The sequence below is a fragment of the Trematomus bernacchii genome, unplaced genomic scaffold (genome assembly GCF_902827165.1).
Source record: "Trematomus bernacchii unplaced genomic scaffold, fTreBer1.1, whole genome shotgun sequence".
Lineage (NCBI taxonomy): Eukaryota > Metazoa > Chordata > Actinopteri > Perciformes > Nototheniidae > Trematomus > Trematomus bernacchii.
The window spans coordinates 4708285-4730889 of record NW_022987608.1 but is presented as its reverse complement, the minus strand read 5'-3'; the positions used below and the strand labels follow the sequence as shown (position 1 = coordinate 4730889).

The 22605-nt window shown below is 41.0% G+C and overlaps 1 protein-coding gene across 1 annotated transcript; it reads left to right on the top strand.

Moving 5' to 3' along the window:
- The first annotated feature begins 4807 nt into the window (after positions 1-4807).
- On the top strand, positions 4808-20484 carry LOC117483315 (leucine-rich repeat neuronal protein 3). The gene is made up of 2 exons (XM_034131605.1): positions 4808-5123; positions 16817-20484. Exon 2 carries the CDS (start codon positions 17214-17216, stop codon positions 19341-19343), a length of 2130 nt encoding a protein of 709 aa, XP_033987496.1. The 5' UTR covers positions 4808-5123; positions 16817-17213; the 3' UTR covers positions 19344-20484.
- Positions 20485-22605: the final 2121 nt, after the last annotated feature.

The window sequence follows — 22605 nt, the reverse complement described above, 5'->3', positions numbered from 1 at the left end:
CAACACGGTCAACTTATACAGTGAAGGTTCAGGATAAAAATGCAGAATCAGCTCTGGGTATGGTGCCATCTCTGCCCCATTCACCCTGAACATTTCAAATAGTTTTGGTTTCTTGTAAGAATGGATAAGTAGGAGATCTTTTGGATTTGATTACATACAAGAGCTTAAGCTTTCAGGAAGAATACACTAGACTTAGATGCTTTAAATATTCAGAGGGTGTTTTTGAAGCATTGCAGAAGCTTGTTAAGAAAGGATTTGCTGTTGGAGGTTAAATACACTGACAGCCCACGTGCTAAAGTGTATTTTCATGTCTCTGTCAGTAGCTATATTCCACAGTGGAATAAAACAGAGAGGTGCAACAAATGTACTTGGGTTAACTTGTATATGCGTATCTATCTTTCTCTGAAAGGGAGAAGTCAAATGCAAGCAAGCTCAAGACATAACTACCTACAAAAAAACGGAATGTTGTATTCTGCAACCTTTGGCTGTAGGTTTTATTTCATTAATCTGTTGGTAGTCTTTTACAGATGCAATAGAGACATCTGTTTGGAAAGAAGGATCTTGCATTTTCCTTAATAAATCTAAAAAGCTACATTAACACATCATATATTCCTTGCATTTTTTAAGAAGGCATTTCATAAATAAGAGGCACTCTAGTCTGAGTACAGTAGAGTGTCACTTGGTGAAAACTTCCCTGCCCCACTGCGGTTTGAAAATCACTGACGAGCCTTAGTACTTTGATGAAGTTGTACCTTGGCTGATATTGTTATATCACGCCTACTGATATGTTCATTTTCTATAGCAAATGTATTGTGTATTTTCTAAATGGCAACATGCTGAGGCAGTTATAGAGAAGGACAAGATGCCTAATCTTTTAAATATGGTGCACTGATATGGCAACTTTTTGTTTTTGAAAATATACACAAATGGTCGTATAATGATGTGACTTCCAAGTTTGAGTGCCCTAAAAGTGCATTATTTCTATAAGCCAGCAGGGGGCGACAACACTGGTTGCAAAAATAATTCAAATTGTATAGAAGTCTATGAGAGTATGACCCTACATTTCACTTGATTTATTTCCACGGTAAACATTTTCTGTTGGAGAAATACTGTTGTCTCCACTCTTAGGGTTTGTTTTAATGCACTGATATCATGTGTGACTGTGTAGGACCTTGCAGCTGCCTCTTTATGATAGGAGGAAGCAGGGCATTTCAGGTTGTTGATCTTTATGAGGAGACAGGCACATACTTGTTGTCTCCTACATATCTCACATCTGAAGGAAGTCCAGAAGTCGCAGATGACCCATCGCAGATGACCCGACTTTCCGACACCCGCGGCTGATATTAGCGCCACCTCGATTTACGACTTTGTTGTTATCTATCTCCGTGTTTTGGACTATATAAGCCTGATGTTTTTTGCTGCTCCGGTGAGCAACATACCCCATGTGTGTGAGTTAACGCATTTCCTTTGTATGTGATTTAACTCTGCTCCTTCTTGCAAGAATAAATTAGTACTGTACCTGATTATTGATTCTCAACCTGGTGTCAAGTGATATTTTCCTAACATTTTCTCTATGAGTTTAAGTGTTCTTTAGTACAGCAGAATGTTCTTTTTGTCAAATAGACGATAACGCTGTGAATGTCTTCGGGTGTGGCTACCTTGTGATTGACATGTTGCTATGACACAATATTTGGGAATCCAGCGTTTTAGTTTTAGAACCTTAACTTTATTCACCTTACCTCCATTCTTGTGTCACTTTTCATAAAAAAAAAAAGAAGAAATTTCTAGTGAGTGCTAACCCTGTATGTTTTTAGCCACATCATCCTAACTGTACTTTAATGCAGTTTATGTGTATGTCGAATCTTCCTAATTTTGTGGAACAAGGCTTGACATGATGCACAAGAAAAGGATTCATGATTTAATGTATAACTGGACTTGTAATCTACGAAAGGGCACATTTAGAGAAATACTGGGCATGTTTAATATCTCAAAAAGGCTTCAATGAATAATGCAGAACCTTTTTAAAAGACTCCTAAAAACCACTAAAGGAGATTTAGAAATGACCACAAAAGCATATGACCACTTTAAATAAAGAAAAATAACAGTTTACTTTTTTTTAAATTGATTTGTGTGTATTTCGTCTATTTAAAACATATCCTATTAAAAACAACAGATGTGTCATGTAGCCTGTCATCCTGTTTGTGAAGCTTAAAAAAAACCTGACATTTTCTTCAATTATGGAGCCAAAAAACTGACCTGTATTTCACCACATATTAAACCAGACAAGGTTAACTCATTAAACTTGACCACATCAGTGAAGATGCTAATATAAAAGCTTCTCGCCAGCTGATTACATTTTCCACCATCATTAAAGCTGGGGTCTGTTTAAAGGGCATGTGTCCCATCATCACTAACAGAAGGCTGTTAGGAACTTAACAGTAAACACAAATCTTAAGTAGGATTACAGAAAATACAGAAAACTAAATAAAAGGGAAAAAAGCAGAAAGTATTTGAAAAATAAAAAAACTGAAAAACTACTTTAGTTTGAGAGAGCAGCACCTAGGAGAACATCATAAGCATTTAATTAAAAATAACTGTCTTCAAAGTTATTATATTTATTCATCAAGGTCGTCCACTTATGGGTTCAGTACCAAATAAAATATGTTATGCAATTTATATGAAATTTCAATAATGACTGGTGATTCAAAGAGGAACTTATGGGGATATTGACCCAGAGGCTTTACAGAAATGTGAATGACATCAACTAGATAAAAGTAGACTAACTTGTACGGTAAGGTTGTATATATTAAGACTTCCACCCAGCCTAACAGCCTCAGTTAGTACAGTCTTTAGATCAGAACCCTACGGGCTGTCAGATGAGTTACGTTTCGTTTAGAGGCAGCGGATAACCCTGCCCGACCTCCAGGAACATCATTTTGTAGAACATTGTGTTAGAAAATCCTCCTGGGATCTGAGTCGGGAGCTCTGGCGCTAATAGGTACAGATATCCATTTTCTTTCCTGCCTGCGCCTTCTTCCTCATTCCCCCTGCACTGCAAGAAATGTCCGCCTTAAATGTACTTATACAGGAAGGTGGCAGCTGCTGGTCAGGCGGATGAAGTTAGTAAATGTGCAAGGAAGTAGTGGCAAATCAAAGATAATATATAATTGCTTTTGTCACACATTCTGCTATATTGGTAAAGTCAAACTGCTGTCTTGATCACAAGCATGTGTTAATTAACTACACTGAAACATTTTGCCTATTGTTATTTAAATTATCTGTTGAGTGTCACAATAATGAAAGTGCTGTTTTACACCAAAAGGCTATTTGCCCATTAATCTGACAAAAAACAGAATGCTTTTTTGTGCGCCCAGTAAATCGAGTTTAAGCAGGTATAAGCCTTTTGTGACTTCACAGTAACTTGAAAGCCAACTACAGTGCAGTATGTAATGAACACAAGGAAGATGTATTGACACCTCAGGCGGACGAATACAGATAGAAAACAGAGAGGTACAACTTTCATGAATATTTGTATATTCATAGGTTCAGATTTTTTGGAGTGTAGATTTAGTAGAAAAACACAACTGACACTTTAAGGCTGTGAGGTAGTGCGATCTTCTAGCAATTGTATGGTTTGGGGTTCAATTCCAGCCCCTGCAGTCAACATGTGGATGTGTCCGCAAGATAATTGACCCCAAGTTGCTCCTGATGGCATGGACAGCGGTGAATGAATGTGTGTTAGTTTCCCTGTGCAGGTGGCTCCTCTATGAATGGGGGAATGCTGACTTGTACAGAAAATGTAAATGTGCTCTAAGGGGTCGTAAATACTGGAAAAAGCTATACAAATGCAGTTCATTTACCATTTATCATTCAACACAAACAATTTCTATAAACATATATTAGTCATTAATAGCCACAATTTGCAATGGCTAATCCTGCACATAGAACACCAAATAGTGTCAGTTATCTATCATAACTGAATGTGTTTTATCCCTATCATGCTAAGCTGCTTACTTGATACATTGTACACAAAACAAAAACCCTAGCTTTCCTGTAGTATGGGTAATTGAGTTATAGTTAGGTGGAATGTAACACAAATGTTTATTTCATTTATAATGGCGACTGCTGCTGAGGGGGTTCGATCCCCATTCCTTTTAGTCAACATGCTGAAGTGTCCTTGGGCAAAATATTTAACCCCAAATCGAATTACTCCGGTAGGCATGTCCAAGGTATTGAACTGCGTGTTAATAAATGTGTATAAAATATCAAATTAATTGTAATGTTATGTTATATTAAACACTATGTTCACATTTTATTTGAATATTTCCATTTGACTTTGACTCCGTTACAAATCTGTGGGAAATGTTGTACTATTTACTCCACATTTATTTGACAGTTAACAAATAAAAGTTCTTAATTGTAGAATGAGATATCAAATAAGGTACCCAACATTATATAAAATAGTTACCTTGACCAATGCTAAAGGGATCAAGTATTAAAATGTATAAAAACAGCTTCCAACAAATGTGCAGCAGACAATTAAATATCACCCATCAGCCACTTAAATATTTCTTAAGTCAGCACTATTCACACCTCAGAAGAATGTTGTAAATATGGATATTTCTTGCAGCGTGCTTCACCTCCAACAGAATAAGACATGGATGAGAACAGACTTCTGGGATATGACTGACAGCTGCTCTCAGCCAACCAGAGGCGGGATGCTGCGAGCTTCTCTGGCGCTATTGGCTGTCCTCAGGAGAGCCGGGATTTGTTCTCATATTAATGACTGCTGAGGAGACGGTGGTCCGCCTGACACTTGATCGAGGGGAGAGATGCGCCGTTAACAGACGCTGAGAGGACGGGAAGAGAAGGGCACGCGGGGAATCTTTCTCCACACACAAGCTGCTTTTTGGACTTCGACCTTTTTCCCTTTTCATGCAAAAGCCGTGCGTTTTGCCGTGGAAGAATCCGAGAACTGATATCTCGCCAACTGCGTAAAATATAAGAAGACCACACATTGTTGCCTGGCTTTATGTCGCGCGCTGGAGCTCGCTCGTCATTGGAGCGGCGCACTTGATGGGAATATAGACAGCACACACACAGGGCTATCATGGTTAAATCGGGTAAGTTTACTCTGTTTACTCCTTAGATTTATTTCTGTCACTTAATAAGCTCGTTACGTATCGGTTCGTATGCGTAATACATTTTCCAAGTTGACGAAAAACGCTGTGGATGTATCCTGGCGGTTTCAATAACCTATCTTTAGCTTTTTTAAACAACAATCACCTATGCAAATTAGGGGATATAATGCAGGAAAATGTTGCTGATGACTGGTCTCGAACCCTCACTTGACGCGCTTTTGCGCAACTATGCAGGATGCGCCTTAACCAGACCGGATTTATGATGGACTCGCCAAAGAGCCGAATTCGTTAAGAAAATTCGAGGCGGACTCTCGTGTGTGTGTGTGTGTGTGTGTGTGTGTGTGTGTGTGTGTGTGTGTGTGTGTGTGTGTGTGTGTGTGTGTGTGTGTGTGTGTGTGTGTGTGTGTGTGTGTGTGTGTGTGTGTGTGTGTGTGGATTGAAGGACTGTCAGTTTTATGTCCCCCCGAGTTCACACCAGACACGTCTCGAAGAAATCCACAGAATAGTGCCCCCCCCCCTTTCATAAAACCTTCCTCTTGCAAAGTCCTCATCTACACATGCCACGAAAGTACGTTACGAATCTGGGCTTCTTTTACACGCATTATCACTTAAAGGTGGAGAGAAATGATCATGTATATTCAGCCATCAGCACATGCATGCAGGGCTTTTGTGTAATCAACACAGCCACTGAGAGGCGTCTTTAAACGCATCACCATCATCACTTGCCCGTACACCCACACATCCAGGGCTGGAGAGAGAGGGAATTCACTAATCCTTTAACTGCATTGGGGCGTCTCTCTACCATCTCTCTCTCTCTCTCACCCCCCCTTCCCTCTGTCCTAAATGCATGTCATCCAGCAGATGTATTACTCATGAATATTTCAAAGGCAGATAAACCGATAATGGCCGATAATGACAAATGTGATTTTCACCAACTACTAAATTTGCTGGCAGTAATCCTCATGTTATTCCTATGCATGTCTGTCCATGTGTGTGTGCTTGTTCCCGGTGATGGATACAATAGATGTTGGCCTCCACAGTGCGAATGACTCACCCCAAAGCAGCTGCTCGATGCGAAACACAGTGAAATGCCATGAGAGCCATCATGCCCTAACACCAGACACGCTGAGAAAACCTCGGCCCACACACCAAGCATTGTTCCCACCTCAAATGATGTGACTACCTGCTGAGCAGTTTATATCGGAATACTCAGCCATAAAAAGTGCACTAGAAATCCTTGAAAGCACATGTTTATGAAGGGTTGTTCCTGTGTACATCGAAAGTTGCACGCAAAACATAGTCCCAAACTGTTAGTGAGGTTACATTTAAAGTATGTATCCATGTTCCACCCCAAAGGTGATAAAAACAGAAAAGCAAAAGCAGTAATGGGTTGCTTTATTAATTTGGTCACATTTGTTCAGAACAAATCGATATTACATGTCCACACTGAGTCATACACTTAAAGCGAGTGGCTTTGCGAATTGCCTATTGATCTGCGTGTGAAACAGTGTGTGTGTGTGTGTGTGTGGGGGGGGGGGGGGGGGGGGGGGGGGGGGGGGGGGGGGGGGTGGAGAAGGTATTGTGCCTGCAGTGGCCTTGTGGAGGCTTGGAGATCATGATAGGCAGCAGCACAGTGTGGGTGTTCCATATTCATTTCTCTATAGGCAGAGGGCTGCATGTTCCTGTGAACTGGAGAGGATGTGTCGGTGGCAAACTGCTACTACCGGTTCAGAGGAGCGTCGTCAGAAATCAAATTAATCTCCAGATCTTTTTTCAATAATAGTTGTAACAAGATGCTCCAGGATCTAACCAGGCTCCTCAGTGAAATGCATGTAAACATATTCACAAGACGGCTGCAGGGGATCAGCATGTGCAGCCGAGCATAGGCTCTCTGATAGCATCCAGTTCCCAAACAAACACAGGCACCCATTAAAATGGAATAAGCACACAGACGGAGGGCAAAAGGAACAAGGGGGACAAGAGTGTTTTCATATTTTTCAAAATGTACTATCTGGTGGATGGACTGTAGCACACCCACATCATGTGAAAAGAGACACAAAGAGAGAGGAAAGAAAAGCCAAGGATCAAAACAGTTTGATGGCAGCATTCGTGACATTTTGCTGTTCGGTCCATATCAAAAGGTCAGAATGGGATGTGACACTTCCTTTGTCTGCAATGACATTTGCTTCTGCATTAGCATTTTAAGTATTTAGCTAGCACACGTTTCTAGAGTGTGTCTGTTGTAAAAAAAAAAAAGATCGATCACATGTCGGGTATATTGGAAAAAAAGGCTGATGTTCACAACAAAATATCAAAACGAACATCACTAATTAGTCTGCTATTGTGCAGAATCATATCAGAGACGGACAGATAGGGACATATGTTCAGATTGCAGTTTCAAACATGAGCAGAGAAGAAGGAGGACATCTGAGGGCCACTGCTGTGCTGTCCATCTGTTCTGTGTTCAGATTGATACATATAGACCTTCAGAGCATTAATAAAAACCTGTATCATAAGAATAAGTCTTCATGTATTGATACAGCTGCAGTGACTTATGCGTAAAGAAATGCATGATCCTATAGACATTCAAAGCCTGTTGGAAATATGCATATAAATGCAGATACAAAAAGCAATGTCTGTCATCAAATCAGCCAACCATTCGCCTGCTGAGCCTTCAAACAGACACAAGGACATTGTGTCATTTGAAAGTGACACATCTATCATCTGTTTTAGCTGAGGTAGAGTAGCACCGAATGAAAACAGAAGCAGAATGCCCATATCAAACCCCATGAAATCATAATAAAGAGGTCCGAGCCGGCGATAAATGCATTTCAGTGGCATATAATGATTGATTCCGTCTGCCGTAGGAGCTTATTCCCTGCAGGCGTGTGGCCCCTTGACCAGCCATATTTTATTCATATAAATATAGATAGCTGCGCATCACAGAGGCAGCACACATGCCACATTTGCACCTGCAGATTCAATTTAGCTCTGACTTTGAGGGATATGCCGCTGGCTCCATTCCCCTCTGCCGGTCCTAGCCCCCTCCCGTCCCTCACACCTCCATCTTTCATTTTGGCTAGCAGCTATACACGGGACATTATGCAGATTTTTGTCAAAAGTGAGTGTGATTATGTAGGGGGAGAAATGAGTGTTGGAATGTTCGCTACGCCTTTGACCTTATCAGCGGCAGCCTTAAGCTGGATACCTTGGCTTAATTTTAATAGATGCAGCACTATGCGAATTAGACGAGGGGACCTAGCTCTGCTCTGCGGTATGCATGCATTATGCCAATGAGCTGTATGTTTTCATGTGTCGGCGAAGTTACACGTGTCTGCGAAACATGTATCTTTCCATGTATCTGTGTGTTGCTGTCTGCTCAACTGTGCAGCTGTTTTGTTCTCCCTCACTCAGCCCAAGGGCATGTCTTGTCCAGAAAAAGAAAAAGGGCTGAAAAACCGGAGACTAAGGTCCTGTGGTTAATTTGGACCATTGATTTTACATTAACAGTCGACTTGCCTCTGATTCATGGCCATACAAGTGCAGATGTAAGGGGAACGGTTTCCATCCTCTCCCACACGGAAACATACAGGAAGCTTCATTATGCATACAGACTGCATAGAAGGCTCACTTTAATGGACTCTGCATTACCTTGGAGAAAGTATAATAGTAAATCAATGAGGTGAAGGGCAGGGGGAGGGACAGTAAAGCCTTCTAGAGGCACCCACCCACTATGGGGGCTTACCCAGATTTCTATCAGAAGTGGCATGGTTGCGTCATGGCTTCGTGCCAACTTTTAGTCCATTGTCCTGGAAGCAATATAGATCAATATTCTTCTTCTATCTGCTCTCACTTTTGACCTATTACCTCCAGAAACTCTACAAAAGCTTATATAAAAACAATATCTTAGAGAAAAATACCTTTCTACTTTTTTTTACGAGCAAAAACAACTGATGTTTTTAGACTTAGAAAAATCATAATTGTATAATTACATGGGTTTGAAATGGTTTTATTTGTATTGATAAATCTTAACAAGTCAAAACTAACCCTTCCGTTGATCACCTAACAATCTATTTGTTTTGACAGTGATGGTAGATCACCTCTAATTTTGCCAGTCTGCCAAGTGACGGCCTGTCAAAATGGTACTAGAATGTTATCCACAGTGATATATTACATGAAACTGTCTATCACGTGAAAATAATGGATAGTATTCTCATTTCAGTTGTATATGAAATGCTATTTATCATATGTATTTGACATAAATGGAGGCCTGTAAAGATGGTGGAGTAGAGTGAAGCACATAAGCTTTGAGTAAAGATTGTTTGTCTTTTCTTTTAAAGAAGGACCATGCATGAGAAGGCATTAATCTCAAAAAGAGAAGGGATGATTTTTATTTGGCTATATCCATCTGCAACCACTGGGCAGGTACACATATAACAAGCACCTTAAAACATTACTCATACTCTATCAAACTAACAAATACAGATTGTAGTTCATTTATCAGTACAAAGATCAATGCTATGTGTCGAGTGGACATTAGTGAACTGAGTTGTGGGCAGTTGGCTCTTGCCTGTGGACTAAACCACATCTGGTGTACTTTAGGGGATACAAAGAACAATACACGAGCCAAAAAAAGACTCACACAGACACAATTGTAATTAGGAAAAAGGAGCTACTGAGAAAGTCCGTCTCTGCAGGCATATAGACTAGATTTGGCACAGCTGGGGTGACAAGTATTGAGAAGGCAATTAGGCCGACAGCGAAGGAACAACGACACAGTAGGAGGCCCAGGAGGAAGGACAGGAAGCTGGAGATTCAGGGGGACTGAAACAAACGGCTTTCTAAATAATACATGGGTGCATTGTGATGCAACATTAAGATAAATGTTTACTATAAAGGTTTGAAGAACAGAGACAAATGTGAGAGTGCAGGATGAAAAGGAAAATATTTATAAAAAGAGATGTGGGGGTAGTAGTCTCATGAGAAAAAGGGAGGAGGAAGAAAGAGCCGGAGAGAGAGGGGGTGACTCGAAGAAGAAAGCCTTACGAGGCTTATTACCAGTGGATCAAAATTCCCAGTGAACCATTTCTACTATACACAGGCTATTCTCCTGAAAGAGGAGGCAATTCTGCTGCGCCCTACTTTCCACTTACGTCTGACCTTTATGTCTTCCACCCAGTTTTACCACGGTGAGAGTAATGTCTACCTCTCAGCAGATGCAATACTGCCTTGTTACAACTTAAACCGTGCAGGCCTCATAATCATTTCCCCGAGGGCCAACGCGCTCCCCACATGCATCTCTGTCTCACAGCTCACATCTCACAGACCTCCTGTCCGATGCCTGCCGTAACCCTCACAGTACTTGTGTAATAAATGGTTTTATTTTTTACATAAACGGTAGGTCAGCCCGACTCGCCACACGGGACATTCATTGAGCACCCAACTTGCGACAAAGCAATCATCTTTACTTCCCCGCTCCGCTTAACCTCATCCGAGCCCTGTGAAGCGAGGGGGAGGATTTATAACTCATTTCAATAAACAGCGTAAAACAAACAGTGTTGTCCGGCTGTTTGGCGGCCCAGCTGACCCGAGTCTGGCCTGCCTGAATTAGCACCGTAGAGCCACCAGGACCAATGCTTTCGGCCCCTACTGTGTACACTCATTAATTTAAAGTGGTCATATCTCACTGGTCTCTAATCAAGCTGTATGTGTGCCATTACTGTCCGAAACGGCCACAGTGTTAGGGTAATGGAGGTGGCCCGATGGGAAAGTTAGTGTGAGGTGTTGCCAAGATCTGGATGGAAGAGTTTTTCACCTTGACAACGGCCAAACCTCTTAAATGTCATCCGGCCATGTTTGGCACATATTTCATTAAATCTACTCAACACATATTTATGTCGCTGAGTCGAATTATTATTACTGATATTTTTTACCAGACAAGAAGAAGGACATGGAAATGTGAGACATTTTAATGAGGAGGTGTGCTAGGTTTTTCTGTAATGTCAAATGTCACGTAATTAAGAGTGTAATAATGTGTCTAACGAGAACTAATGACATAGCGGTTTATAATGGTGATGCAATGCCACCATCATTTCCCAAACAGCTTCTCAGTGGGAGAGCTCTAAATGGTGAATAACAATACTTCCATGTCAAAATATTTTCTTGTTACAAATTCCCGCTCCAAGGTACAAATATATTATTACAATTCTGAGTCATTTCCTTATTTGGCCACTTAATTTATTTTGTCTATCGAAACAAAACATTTGTAAAATGCTATAGAATTATAAATACTTAGGCAGTTGTACCATACAGTATAAATAAGGAATATAGCATGTTACTTTGATTAAACATATCAATATATTCATAATATAATAAAAACCTACCAGGGCGACATTTATCTTTTTTTCTCAAAAGAAGTAGGAAAATATTTCATTTCCTGATCAAATTACTATGTGCAATTTGGAAAGGGTATCTTGCAGTAACTAGTGATTAGATTTTTGAAATTCCCAAATGTTATATTAGTATCCTGGCATTTAGAGCGGTAGCAGGCAGCTGTTCAACGAAAACAAATGTTCCACAGCAGATAGCATCTCAAAGCCACATTTATTTCCGTATGAGTTAATGCGGACCAGAGTTAAACGGAAGCGAATATTGGATTTGGTGGCCGGAAACACAAATTCAAATAAATGCAAATGTTGCTCCTTATCTGCTGGATGTGCAGTGTAAAAAGGTCTGTTAAATAACTTAAAAAGGTCATATTTTGATGTTGTGCTACAATTTATTGCAGGTTTTCTTGGTGCAACGGAAAGGTGGTTAGCTGTATATCTCACATTTAACGCAGTCCTGAAACACGCCTGGTATTAGGAGCTTGTTTGCAGTAATGTTCGCAGTCAGGATTGACACTGGTGAAAGTGAAAAGCCCATGGGCCAGACTGTCAGCCTGCTACTGTAATGGAGGTGCTTTGGAGACCATGGCTTGAATGATTGCCCCCCTCTTTCCTCTGACACCTGGGAACTCGTGTTAGCTCCATGAGTGAACACCTTAGCCTGACCTATAAAAGGCTTCCATTGGCTGCCCAAACAAATGTCAAAGTTTAGACTAAATGTGTGAGTGCAGTTAGAGGTTAGGTAACAGGAGATCCAATTTCATGCCCTCAAGGTTATATTAACAGCTGTTGATTATGTACTGTATCTCTCTACATAATCTCCAAAGGCTTTTCTGGGCACATATTACCAGCATCCATCCTTTAATTATATTTGCCCCAGCCATATTAACTACATTTATCTTCGGGTAGCCAAACGCACGTTATTTCCACTTAATGCCAAATACACATCGATGGAAGTGGTTGTTTTCTCGCAATCTTTAACTGGCTAATTCTTCTTCTTCATGGAGCCACTAATATTTCCTGCAATGGCAACAATCTCAGGGTCACCAGGGGTTAATACACCCTACTGACTCTTTGACAAGTTCTTACTTTGGCAAGTCATTTTGTCCTCCACATCTCCTCTCTCCCTCCCTTCTCCAGCTCAATTACCGGCAACAGAGCAGCGAATTGTGGGAAATTAGCTCTACATCGTAGCAGTGGGTGGGTGTTGGGGGGGAAGGGTAGCTTGACTGGACCTCTTACTAATAGGTTAGTACAAGTGTGTGGACCTAAGTGTGTGGATTGTCACAGCAGTCACGGTGCAAAGCCTCAAGAATAAAGACTGCCTCTTCACCGGGCTTCACACAAAGCAGTGGTCCAATACCAATTTACCCGTTTAACCGCCTGTGCATGATTCGGATATCACTTTAGATGAGGCAGTTTGGTACAATAATTCAACATCATAACAAAGGGTAATGAATGCAGTGTCTCTACCCTTAACGAGACCAATTTCTCCGAGTGTTCTTAATGGACGCTCCATTGTGGAAAGCTTTTCAATTTTGCTGATGTGTTAACAAATCTTGATTAAGTATGGTGAGCTTGTAAGATGTTTCACTTGTCATTAACATTCAGCTATTCAGAAAGCATGTATTGTATCAACAATTTTTTGTAGTTATTTTACATATTCGGCTGGCCTCAATTGTCTCTATTCTAAACTGTTTATTACATAAGCAAATCATTGACTCAACACTGTTCGCCCGGACGGCCAGCATGCCTGAAGACTCAGTACATTTGCCACATCGGACACATTGCCACCCAAGTTGTCACCTCTGATTCAGTCGGCTACTTTTTTTTTGTACATATGACTCCAAATGTTTTCCTTCAGCAGCCTTTCACTGGGACATCCAGGAGACTGTGCTTTGAACCTGATTTACGTAGATGTGTCAACACATTTTTTTAATTTTTGGAACAATGAAAGGCATGTTATGTTTACATTATATATAAATAAGGACGTGCACTTAATAATACTTATTATACTTTGAGATAAATCTCCATTTCAAATGTCTTACCTAATTGAAAATGTCTAAAGTATAAATCTGCCTCAGAGTGCACGAGCCATTTGGTTTATTAAACATCCATAGTTATTGGATGTAATGGAAGAAAATGCTAAATGAGAGTCAATTTATTACCTACAGTATGTTTACATTTTGTATTTGATTGGATAATTAGTCAAAATTAAACGTGTTATACTATTAATTGATGTCAACAGAAATGACAAGGCAATTTATCACAGATCCATTTAGAGCCACAAAGGCAAGGCAAGGCAAGGCAAGGCAAGGCAAGTTTATTTTATTTATAACAAAAGGTTTTAATAAATGACTTCTTCGTCTTGAGGCCATTTATCCTCATTTTGAACAGAATGAATAATAATTTGATGTTAACTAGAGCTAGTGCAGTTAGTTGAGAAATAGATTAGTTGATGATTTGAATATAAATGGGCCAAAAATGATAGTCAAATAAAATGGGCCCAGCTCTTCAAATGGGAATTGAATGATCTCTTAATCTTCTCTAACAGTTATTATGTTTGTGTCTAGGACAATTGGCTAGAAAACAACAAACAATAGAGACACAATTAAGTCATAATGGGGTCTAGAGTGTTTTAAATATTTTATCGACCAAGCAATATATCAAGCATCAAATAAATAATGCGCCCACATGCTAACCCTAACCCATTTCAAACAGTGGTCCTATTTTGAAAACAACACATATGAATTAATATTGTTGTATTAATTAATATTTTTATGAAGCAAATGTTGGATTAGCCTTAATAATATTGTATCGTCATTAATTAGCAGGGAAATCTGTCCGGTTTGCTGGCCACACCATCTGGTAAAGCCTTTATAATCCTAGATGTTCGCCAATGTAGAATAGCAGACAATATTACCATTAAACTGAAGACAATAATTATTTCTCGTTGTCAATCTGTCTCTTAAGCCTATCATCAACCCTTACCAAAATTGGATGGTTAGACATCTTATTTATAGCCTTGTGTAAATGGAGCAGCGCTATTTTACAGGCAAGGAAAGCCGTGAAAAGAAAATATTGATCAAAAAATGGAAGCCGTAACCTAAAAAAACCTCCTCAAAGATACAATTATCGTTAATGGTAAAACAAATAACACACACCCTGCAACCCTGTCGGAGCTAACAGCAGTGACTGCACAATAAAGCAACGCTATAATAGTTAACCTGACCGCATTACACTGCTGGTAATTGTGATTACTAAAAGAGAGAAGCCAGGGAGGAGAGGTGAGAGCCAAACGCTGGCGGCTGAACAACAGACTCCGGCCTCTGCTTCCAGGGCACGGATCAACTGCACGGCCCACAATGAGGAACCAGTGCTCAGGGAATGCTGAACCTTGTTTATCAGAATGCTCTGGGTGTTGCAGCTTATTAAAGTGCCCAGCGCTTTTTAAAAAAATGATACCTCCCCCCTCTATCCCTCCAATAGGCTAGAGGTTGAGGAATGAACCCTTGGCGTGGCTTCGCCGGCGGGGTAAACTGCAGCCTTCCTTCTGAAGTTTTTATTTATTTATTATTTATTTCTCCCTTATCTCCCGTGGCTACTGAGGTGGAGACGGTGAGGTTGATGAAATGAATCCATTCCTCTCTGTTCGTGTTCTTCCCTTGATGCTTTCCATTTCATCCACTGTCTCTCTCTGACTATTCTCGTGATTTGTTGCGTGCTCTCACAGGCCCGAAATATCACAAGCACCATCGAACCCATCTGTTCAGTAAGAGGCAGTTACATACGACAAATTACACGGTACACTTCAACTGAAGAGTTTCCGCCATAGCATGGAGAAGTTGGAACATGAATGATGCGATAAAATAAGAGATATCTCGGTCGCATTGCAAGAGTGTGAAACATAGGTCTTTTTGAAATACAGCATGTGATTCCTGTCTTAAATGACTTCATGCTTGGATGAAGACATGTATGGACAATTCAATCAATAGTGGTTCCTGAAAGCTTTGTGATACCTTTGAATCACCTTTGATAATGAAATGACAAATCTGGTCATGTGCCACATTTCATTAACATTGTTATTACCTGAAATATATCCTTTTCCTACAATACTGGGAACAGTTTCTGGCTCTCTATCAATTGTAACTTAAACACACCTAAACATTGTCTTAAAAATACTTCTTATATATACCGAAGCAAATATTACCTGTATCTCTAGTTTACAGTGTTGTTCTTAATTTAACTCTGTGTACCTAAACAACTAATGGAATATGTAAAATATGTATAGCCCTCCATTTTCACTCAATTTAGACAAAGGTTGTGTCCATATTAATAGTGCGTTAATATAACCCACCGTATTTGAGTGGACATTGTATACACTAATACAGTGTCCTTAAAACAGGTTGGAAAAAGTAAATGGCACATAAACTACTTACTGCAAAGTGTTCTATTCATTTAGTCAATATAATAAATGCAAAAATTGGAATAAGTGTTAGAGTAGTGAATGAATAAGACATTTCGGAGACAGTTAAGGTGTTTTTTTCTGTCTGTGATGGTTATTTAAAAATGCCACAGTAAGAACGTGTGGTAATCTCATTTTGACCTTTTATTTGTGAATGTGTGTGTCCAAAACCAGTTTTGTTTGCCTTTAGTCCTTCGTTTGTACACTTTAACATAGCTGTTAGAAATATGTGGCCACTGACTGAATGCAGGACCTGTTTTTTGATAAATGTTAATGTGCAGATTTGTTGATTGCACAGATTAATTATGTCAACACGTTAATGCATTTTCGCTTTGTCGCTGTCGGTTGCTGCGTCCTCTAACAAACAGGTGCAAACTGCATCTGTGTCAAACGCTCCGTTTGTCTGAGACTCACTGCAGTGTGGGTTATTGCCTGCCCGTTTACTTGTTGCCATGGTGACTGACATATTCCAGTGTCTTTAAGCAGCTTGCCCTAAAGGCTAATGCTTAAACCCTAGGATGTCTGCCATTTAAGAATATTAATAAATCCTTCTCTTTAACCAATAATAGACTCACTCTACTAACATCTGTGTTGAATGCCATATTGTTGGAGCACATTGCTGCGTCCCCAGAATGAAGTCTAGAAGGTCAAGCTGATAAAAATCCACGGTTTTATATCTTGAAGGGATCATGTACAAATGTCAACATGCGTCAGTTTTCCTATACCAAATGTCAATATGCCAGAATCCTTCTCTTATAAAATTCCCTGACCACATCTAGTATCTGGTAATACTCACACTGCTTCTGTCTGTTTGTCTTACACAGGTAGGAATGGACTGGGCTGTGGACTCTGGGAGCTAGTGACGACAATCAGTGAGGACATCCACCTTTAAAGAACCAGAAGATTTTTCAGATTTTCATTCTTTTCCCCCGTTTCTCCCCCCCTCCCGCCTTTTCGGGTTTGCCTGACTGCAGCCTTGGTCCCCCGAACCCTGACACCTGCAGGCAGCGTTGAGTGATTGGTCATTACGTCCAAGGGCGTCTACGCAGCAAGACAAAAAAAAACCCCAGGGAGCCCTGCTGCAGTAGGTGGTGGCGGTGGCAGGGGCGGTGAGTCAATCGCCTCAGCAGCTGCAGCAAATGATTCATTATTTGTGAAGTTAACAGCTCAGACCGCTTAATCTACAAGGACCAATTTCTAACTGGAGGGAATCGGTCCAATATGAAGGACGTGTCATTCGTGGATCGTCTCTTTGTCGGCTTGGCCATGGCCTCTTTTGTTGTGGCCACAGAGGAGAGGCCTGATTGCCCGAAGCTCTGTGTGTGTGAGATTAGACCCTGGTTTTCCCCGAGTTCAGTGTACATGGAGGCGCAGACAGTTGACTGTAATGACCTGGGACTCTTTAGCGTGCCGGAACGATTACCGCTAGGCACACAAGTACTATTACTGCAAACAAACAATGTGGTCAAGATTGACAAACCCTTGGATTACCTGGCCAACATCACAGAGATTGATCTATCGCAAAACAACTTATCCTCCATCAGCGACGTCCACCTGGGGAATCTTCCTCAGCTGATGTCCCTTCACTTGGAGGAAAATTGGATACGAGAGTTACCTGACCGATGTCTTGCTGAGGTGGCTAACCTCCAGGAGCTATACATGAATCACAACCTCATCGCCTACATTTCCCCAATGGCTTTCCAGGGTCTCAGCAACCTTGTGCGGCTCCACCTCAATTCCAACAAGCTTGAGGCTATTAAAAGAGAGTGGTTCAACCCAATGCGAAATCTTGAAATCCTGATGATTGGCGAGAATCCTATTCTTTCTATTGACGATATGAACTTCCAACCACTCAGTAATCTCCGCAGTCTAGTCCTCACCAGAATGAACCTCTCTCAGCTTCCTGACGATGCGCTGACTGGTCTTGATAACTTAGAGAGCATCTCGTTCTATGATAATATATTCCCAGAGGTGCCTCATTCTGCCCTGAAAAATGCAAAAAATCTCAAGTTTTTGGACCTTAATAAAAACCCAATTTCTAGAATACAGAGAGGGGACTTTGTGGATATGCTGCATCTGAAAGAACTAGGGATTAACAGCATGCCAGAGTTAGTTTCCATCGACAGCTTTGCCCTCAATAACCTCCCTGAACTGACCAAAATAGAAGCCACCAACAATCCTAAACTCTCCTATATCCATCCTAATGCTTTCTACAAACTACCACGGCTGGAAACCCTAATGCTGAATGGCAATGCGCTCAGTGCCCTTCACAGGATTACTGTTGAGTCCCTCCCAAATCTCAGAGAGGTGAGCATGCACAGCAACCCCATCCGCTGTGACTGTGTAGTCCGCTGGATGAACATGAACAAAACCAACCTTCGCTTCATGGAGCCTGACTCACTGTTCTGTGTGGAGCCCCCAGAGTACGAGGGTCAGCATGTCCGACAGGTGCACTTCAGAGAGATGATGGAGATTTGTCTACCACTTATCTCTCCCGAAAGCATGCCCGGGCAAATTAAAGTAAAGAATGGTAGCTCAGTATCCCTCCATTGCAGAGCTTACGCTGAACCAGAGCCGGACATCTACTGGATCACGCCGTCTGGCACCAGGGTCCAGCCTAACACCGTGTCCGAAAAGTTCTACATGCACCCAGAGGGAACTTTTGACATCTATGATATAACAGAAAAAGAAGCTGGTCTTTACACATGTGTCGCCCATAATCTAGTTGGAGCTGATCTTAAATCTGTTTCAGTAGAAGTGAACGGATACTTCCCCCAACCTGCAAATGGGTCTCTGAATGTCATAATCGAAACAGTGGAGACAAACTCCATCTTGATTTCGTGGAAGGCGAATCGTGGCACCCTGGCTCCCAACATTAAATGGTACACAGGGTCCGATCCGAGCCAGCCCACCACCGCGTTTACCACCAGGGTTCCCTCTGACGTCCAGGTGTACAACCTCACACATCTCAGCCCCGCCACTCTGTACAAAGTCTGTGTGGATGTCGGCAGCATCCACTACAACCATGACACCAAATGTGTCAATGTCACCACTAAGGGATTAGAGCTGGCAGCCAAGGACACAGAGAAATGGGACACAGCAGTAATCACCGTCTTTGGTGTGCTCTTGGCTGTGATTTCAGTGGCATGCCTGCTTATTTATGTCTCTCTGAGGAACCACCATTTTTATGGGGATATAAGGAAATGCGAGTCCAAGGCTGCGCTGACACCGGAGGAAGCTACCGGAATGCACTCTCCTTTCTTTACAAAGCTGTGGGTCTCAGGTAAAGGACTGCCAAGTGGAGTGAACGTGAAAGCCACAGTCATAAATGTATCCGACAATGCATTTTAAGAGGCGCAGCTTTGTCGAGCACCACACACCAACTACACTGAATGGACTAGCCCACTGTCAGCGGTGGACACTTCTGTAGTACTGTTTCAAAGGCATAACCCATTGCTGGTCCCCGGCTCGGACACACTGGCAAATCTTTTATTGGACAGGGATGGAACAGTTTGAAATAAGACTACGTGCTCTCCCAGTTTCAACCCCCAGCTGATGTGGTGGCTTGGTATCATCAAATCAGGCTCACATCAACAGTAGGGGCATTTACTGCAAAACAATATATTTCACTATCATTCATACAGAGATGCAGGCAGAGAAAAGAACGTGAAAATGAAGATGGTCAACTCTCTTGTAATTGACTGTTAAATGTGTTAAGAGTTGTGGAACTGTCCGTGTGGTCCCAAGCAATACCGTCTGTGCTTTGTCGAACATCCATAGACGAGTTAGAGATACAGTAATAACACCTGTCTATTATGGGAAAGGGAGATTTAGTAGAGTAGACAAATTACAGTGACTATGGTGTAAGCCTTTTGATGAAATATAAACCCCCTTTTTCTATTTAAAATGGATTCTTGGTTTTTTTCATGGAAATATTGTTATATATTCTCTATTATGTTGATGTAATGACAAATCCTCTGTATCCGCACCGTTTGAATGGGTTTTAAATTAAGGCAAGGAGCAGACTACTTTTGATTACAATGTCACATTAAGCTTAATGAAATTCAGCTTCAAAATGCGTATCCAGGGAGGACATTTGCCAAATGGCTGTTTATGCTGTGTAGTTCTCATTGGAGGAAAACAAATATAAAACAGGTTGATTAAAACTGAGGGGATTGATGTGTTATCTCCTCACGACGCCCTGGTAAGTGCCTACAACAAGAACTACACGAGGTAAACAGAGAAGAAGAAACAGCAGAACATGACCATGTCGTCATTGCAGAATCACAGCTATTCTCCGGTACTTTTAGTGGAAATACTTTCTCAGTATTTTTAGCATACATATTTTAAGAAAACATTTCGTTGTTGCTTTGGATGTAAAGTTAAAAAGCCATTTTTATATTAACTGTACTATATGTGATCAATGGGCACAACAGGCTAATTAAGAACGTGCTAAGAAAAAAATAAATGTCATTGTTTCTTTTACAAACAAGCCTACTTTTCTGCTTTGCTTTTTTTGTTCATATGTGGATTATTTCAAAGGAAAATTCACGGTGTATAACTATACTCCTTTCCTTTCATTACCCACCAACCCTGGGGTAATGTGAACTTTTATATGTGACATTTCAACTGCAAGCATGTACTACAACATATTTATTAATGACCGAGTACTACAGAGGGAGCCTTTTGAGTCAGGCCACAGGGGAAACGTCAGGAGACTTCAGCTGAATGGTTGAATGGTCGTCCTAACCCAGGGAAGAAGAAAAAAAAAACCACAGCAACAAAAGAACAGAACTCATTAGCCGCCTCATTAAGAACATGTTCGTCCTTTAGCTGGTCTGAATACAGTCCCCGTGCTGCACTTACAGCTGCTGCCTGTGCTTAGACAGGGACACAGCGTCCCTATGACACAGAGATAAAGTACAGTGCTGAAAAGTCAATGCAGTGTGGGACCGAGCCCAGTCTAAAGCTGTAGGACTCACATTTTATTTGTCTTACTGAATTATCCAGCACACGGAATATTTCACATGAGAAAGCCAAGCATGATGAATGGCTGTCAGGGGCAGAGTGACAAGGCGGATTTATCAAACGAGGCCTGGCGCTCATACATCAGACCAGCCTTCAGCACCATGGACAGAGGCTTTTAGAGCCGGGCAATCTGTCAAAGACAAAGGGAGTTGAAATATGACGCCGTGTGGGCCTCAGGTAACGCTCGAGTCAAACTGGGTCTATCTCTTTGCAAATACGGGCTCAAATACAGACGCAGAAACAAGCCAGACATCAATGCAACTGTAAAAGTCATTTATCCACTATCAATCAAAGACTACACTGGAGAAGTAGACAAAAACCCGTTAACACAAGGACTGCACAATTAATCTCAATCTTATCAAAATTGCAATATGGACTAGTGCAAAACCGAAATCGAAGTGGGAGGCTGTGGCGCAGTGGACTAGTGCATTGGTGTTCGGATCAGGGGGGCACAGGTTCAAACCCCACTGCAGTCAGCATGTCGTTGTGTCCCTGGGCAAGACACTTCACCCCAAATTGCTCCTGTGGGGATTGCCCACAGTATTGAGTATGCAAGTCGCTTTGGATAAAAGCGTCTAACAAGTGACATGTAATGTAATGTAATGAAGTAAGCGCAATATTTGGTTGGCTTAATATTTGAAAATGTAATTCTATATATTAAAAACACTTCAAAAATCTTTATCGGGTAGAAATCCTGGTAAAAACAAATAAATGACCATCTCAAAAACATTTTCCCTAATATTGTACAATATCAGTCAAAATAAGAAGAGACACACAACATGACAGCAGAAGAATGAGTTTACCGACAAAACATGTTTCTTTGAGATTAAAGCAGCTCGTGGATATTAGCCATATTGTCCTCTCCATTTGCGTCTTCTTTTTTTTACCACTCATGATTTGATTACATACTTGAGTGGCTAAGCTGAATGTTATCCAGCCTATCCATACTGTCTGTTCCAATCTCATGCAATTCCACAATCTTGTTTTTCTAACCCCCTCCCCCCCTCTCCCATCGCCTTTGACACTCCCTCCACTGGCACGCATTTTGAGTTAGGTAATAGCTTTTTGTTATTTTGTCTGAATTTGTACAATCATAGCAACCTATATTAGGAAAAAAATAAACCCTCAGGATTTAACTTAAATCCGAGATGAAAAAAACAGTGATCTGTCACCGTTTAATCCGCAGTGAGGACGGCAAAATTACGCTGAGTCTTCAAATATTTCAAATATTGAAAAACCACCTTGTTCTATTCCAGAAAAGCCATCTGCTCTGAAGCAGATATTAAAGTGTGCTCTGTGAAGGCTTACTGTATATAGATGGGTGTTGCTACTGGTTACATATTCAATTTAATTTTCCACGATCATTGTCAGAGGGCCTGAGATGGAAGGTGCAATTTCAATAGTGTATATATTTATTTTATTTTGAACAAAAAGGCACTTAATAAGTCAGTGGATGGCAGGTCATTTTAGTTTCATATTGTTATATGGAAAAATACACTACATATAAATGTGTGAGCCTGCTTACATGTTATAGTGATACTCAGATTTGTTGAACACTCTTCAACCTGTATAACACATTCTCTTA

What these genes read in the sequence shown, in the direction of transcription:
- LOC117483315 (XM_034131605.1), top strand. Translation starts at nt 17,214, where the DNA reads ATGAAGGACGTGTCATTCGTGGATCGTCTCTTTGTCGGCTTGGCCATG.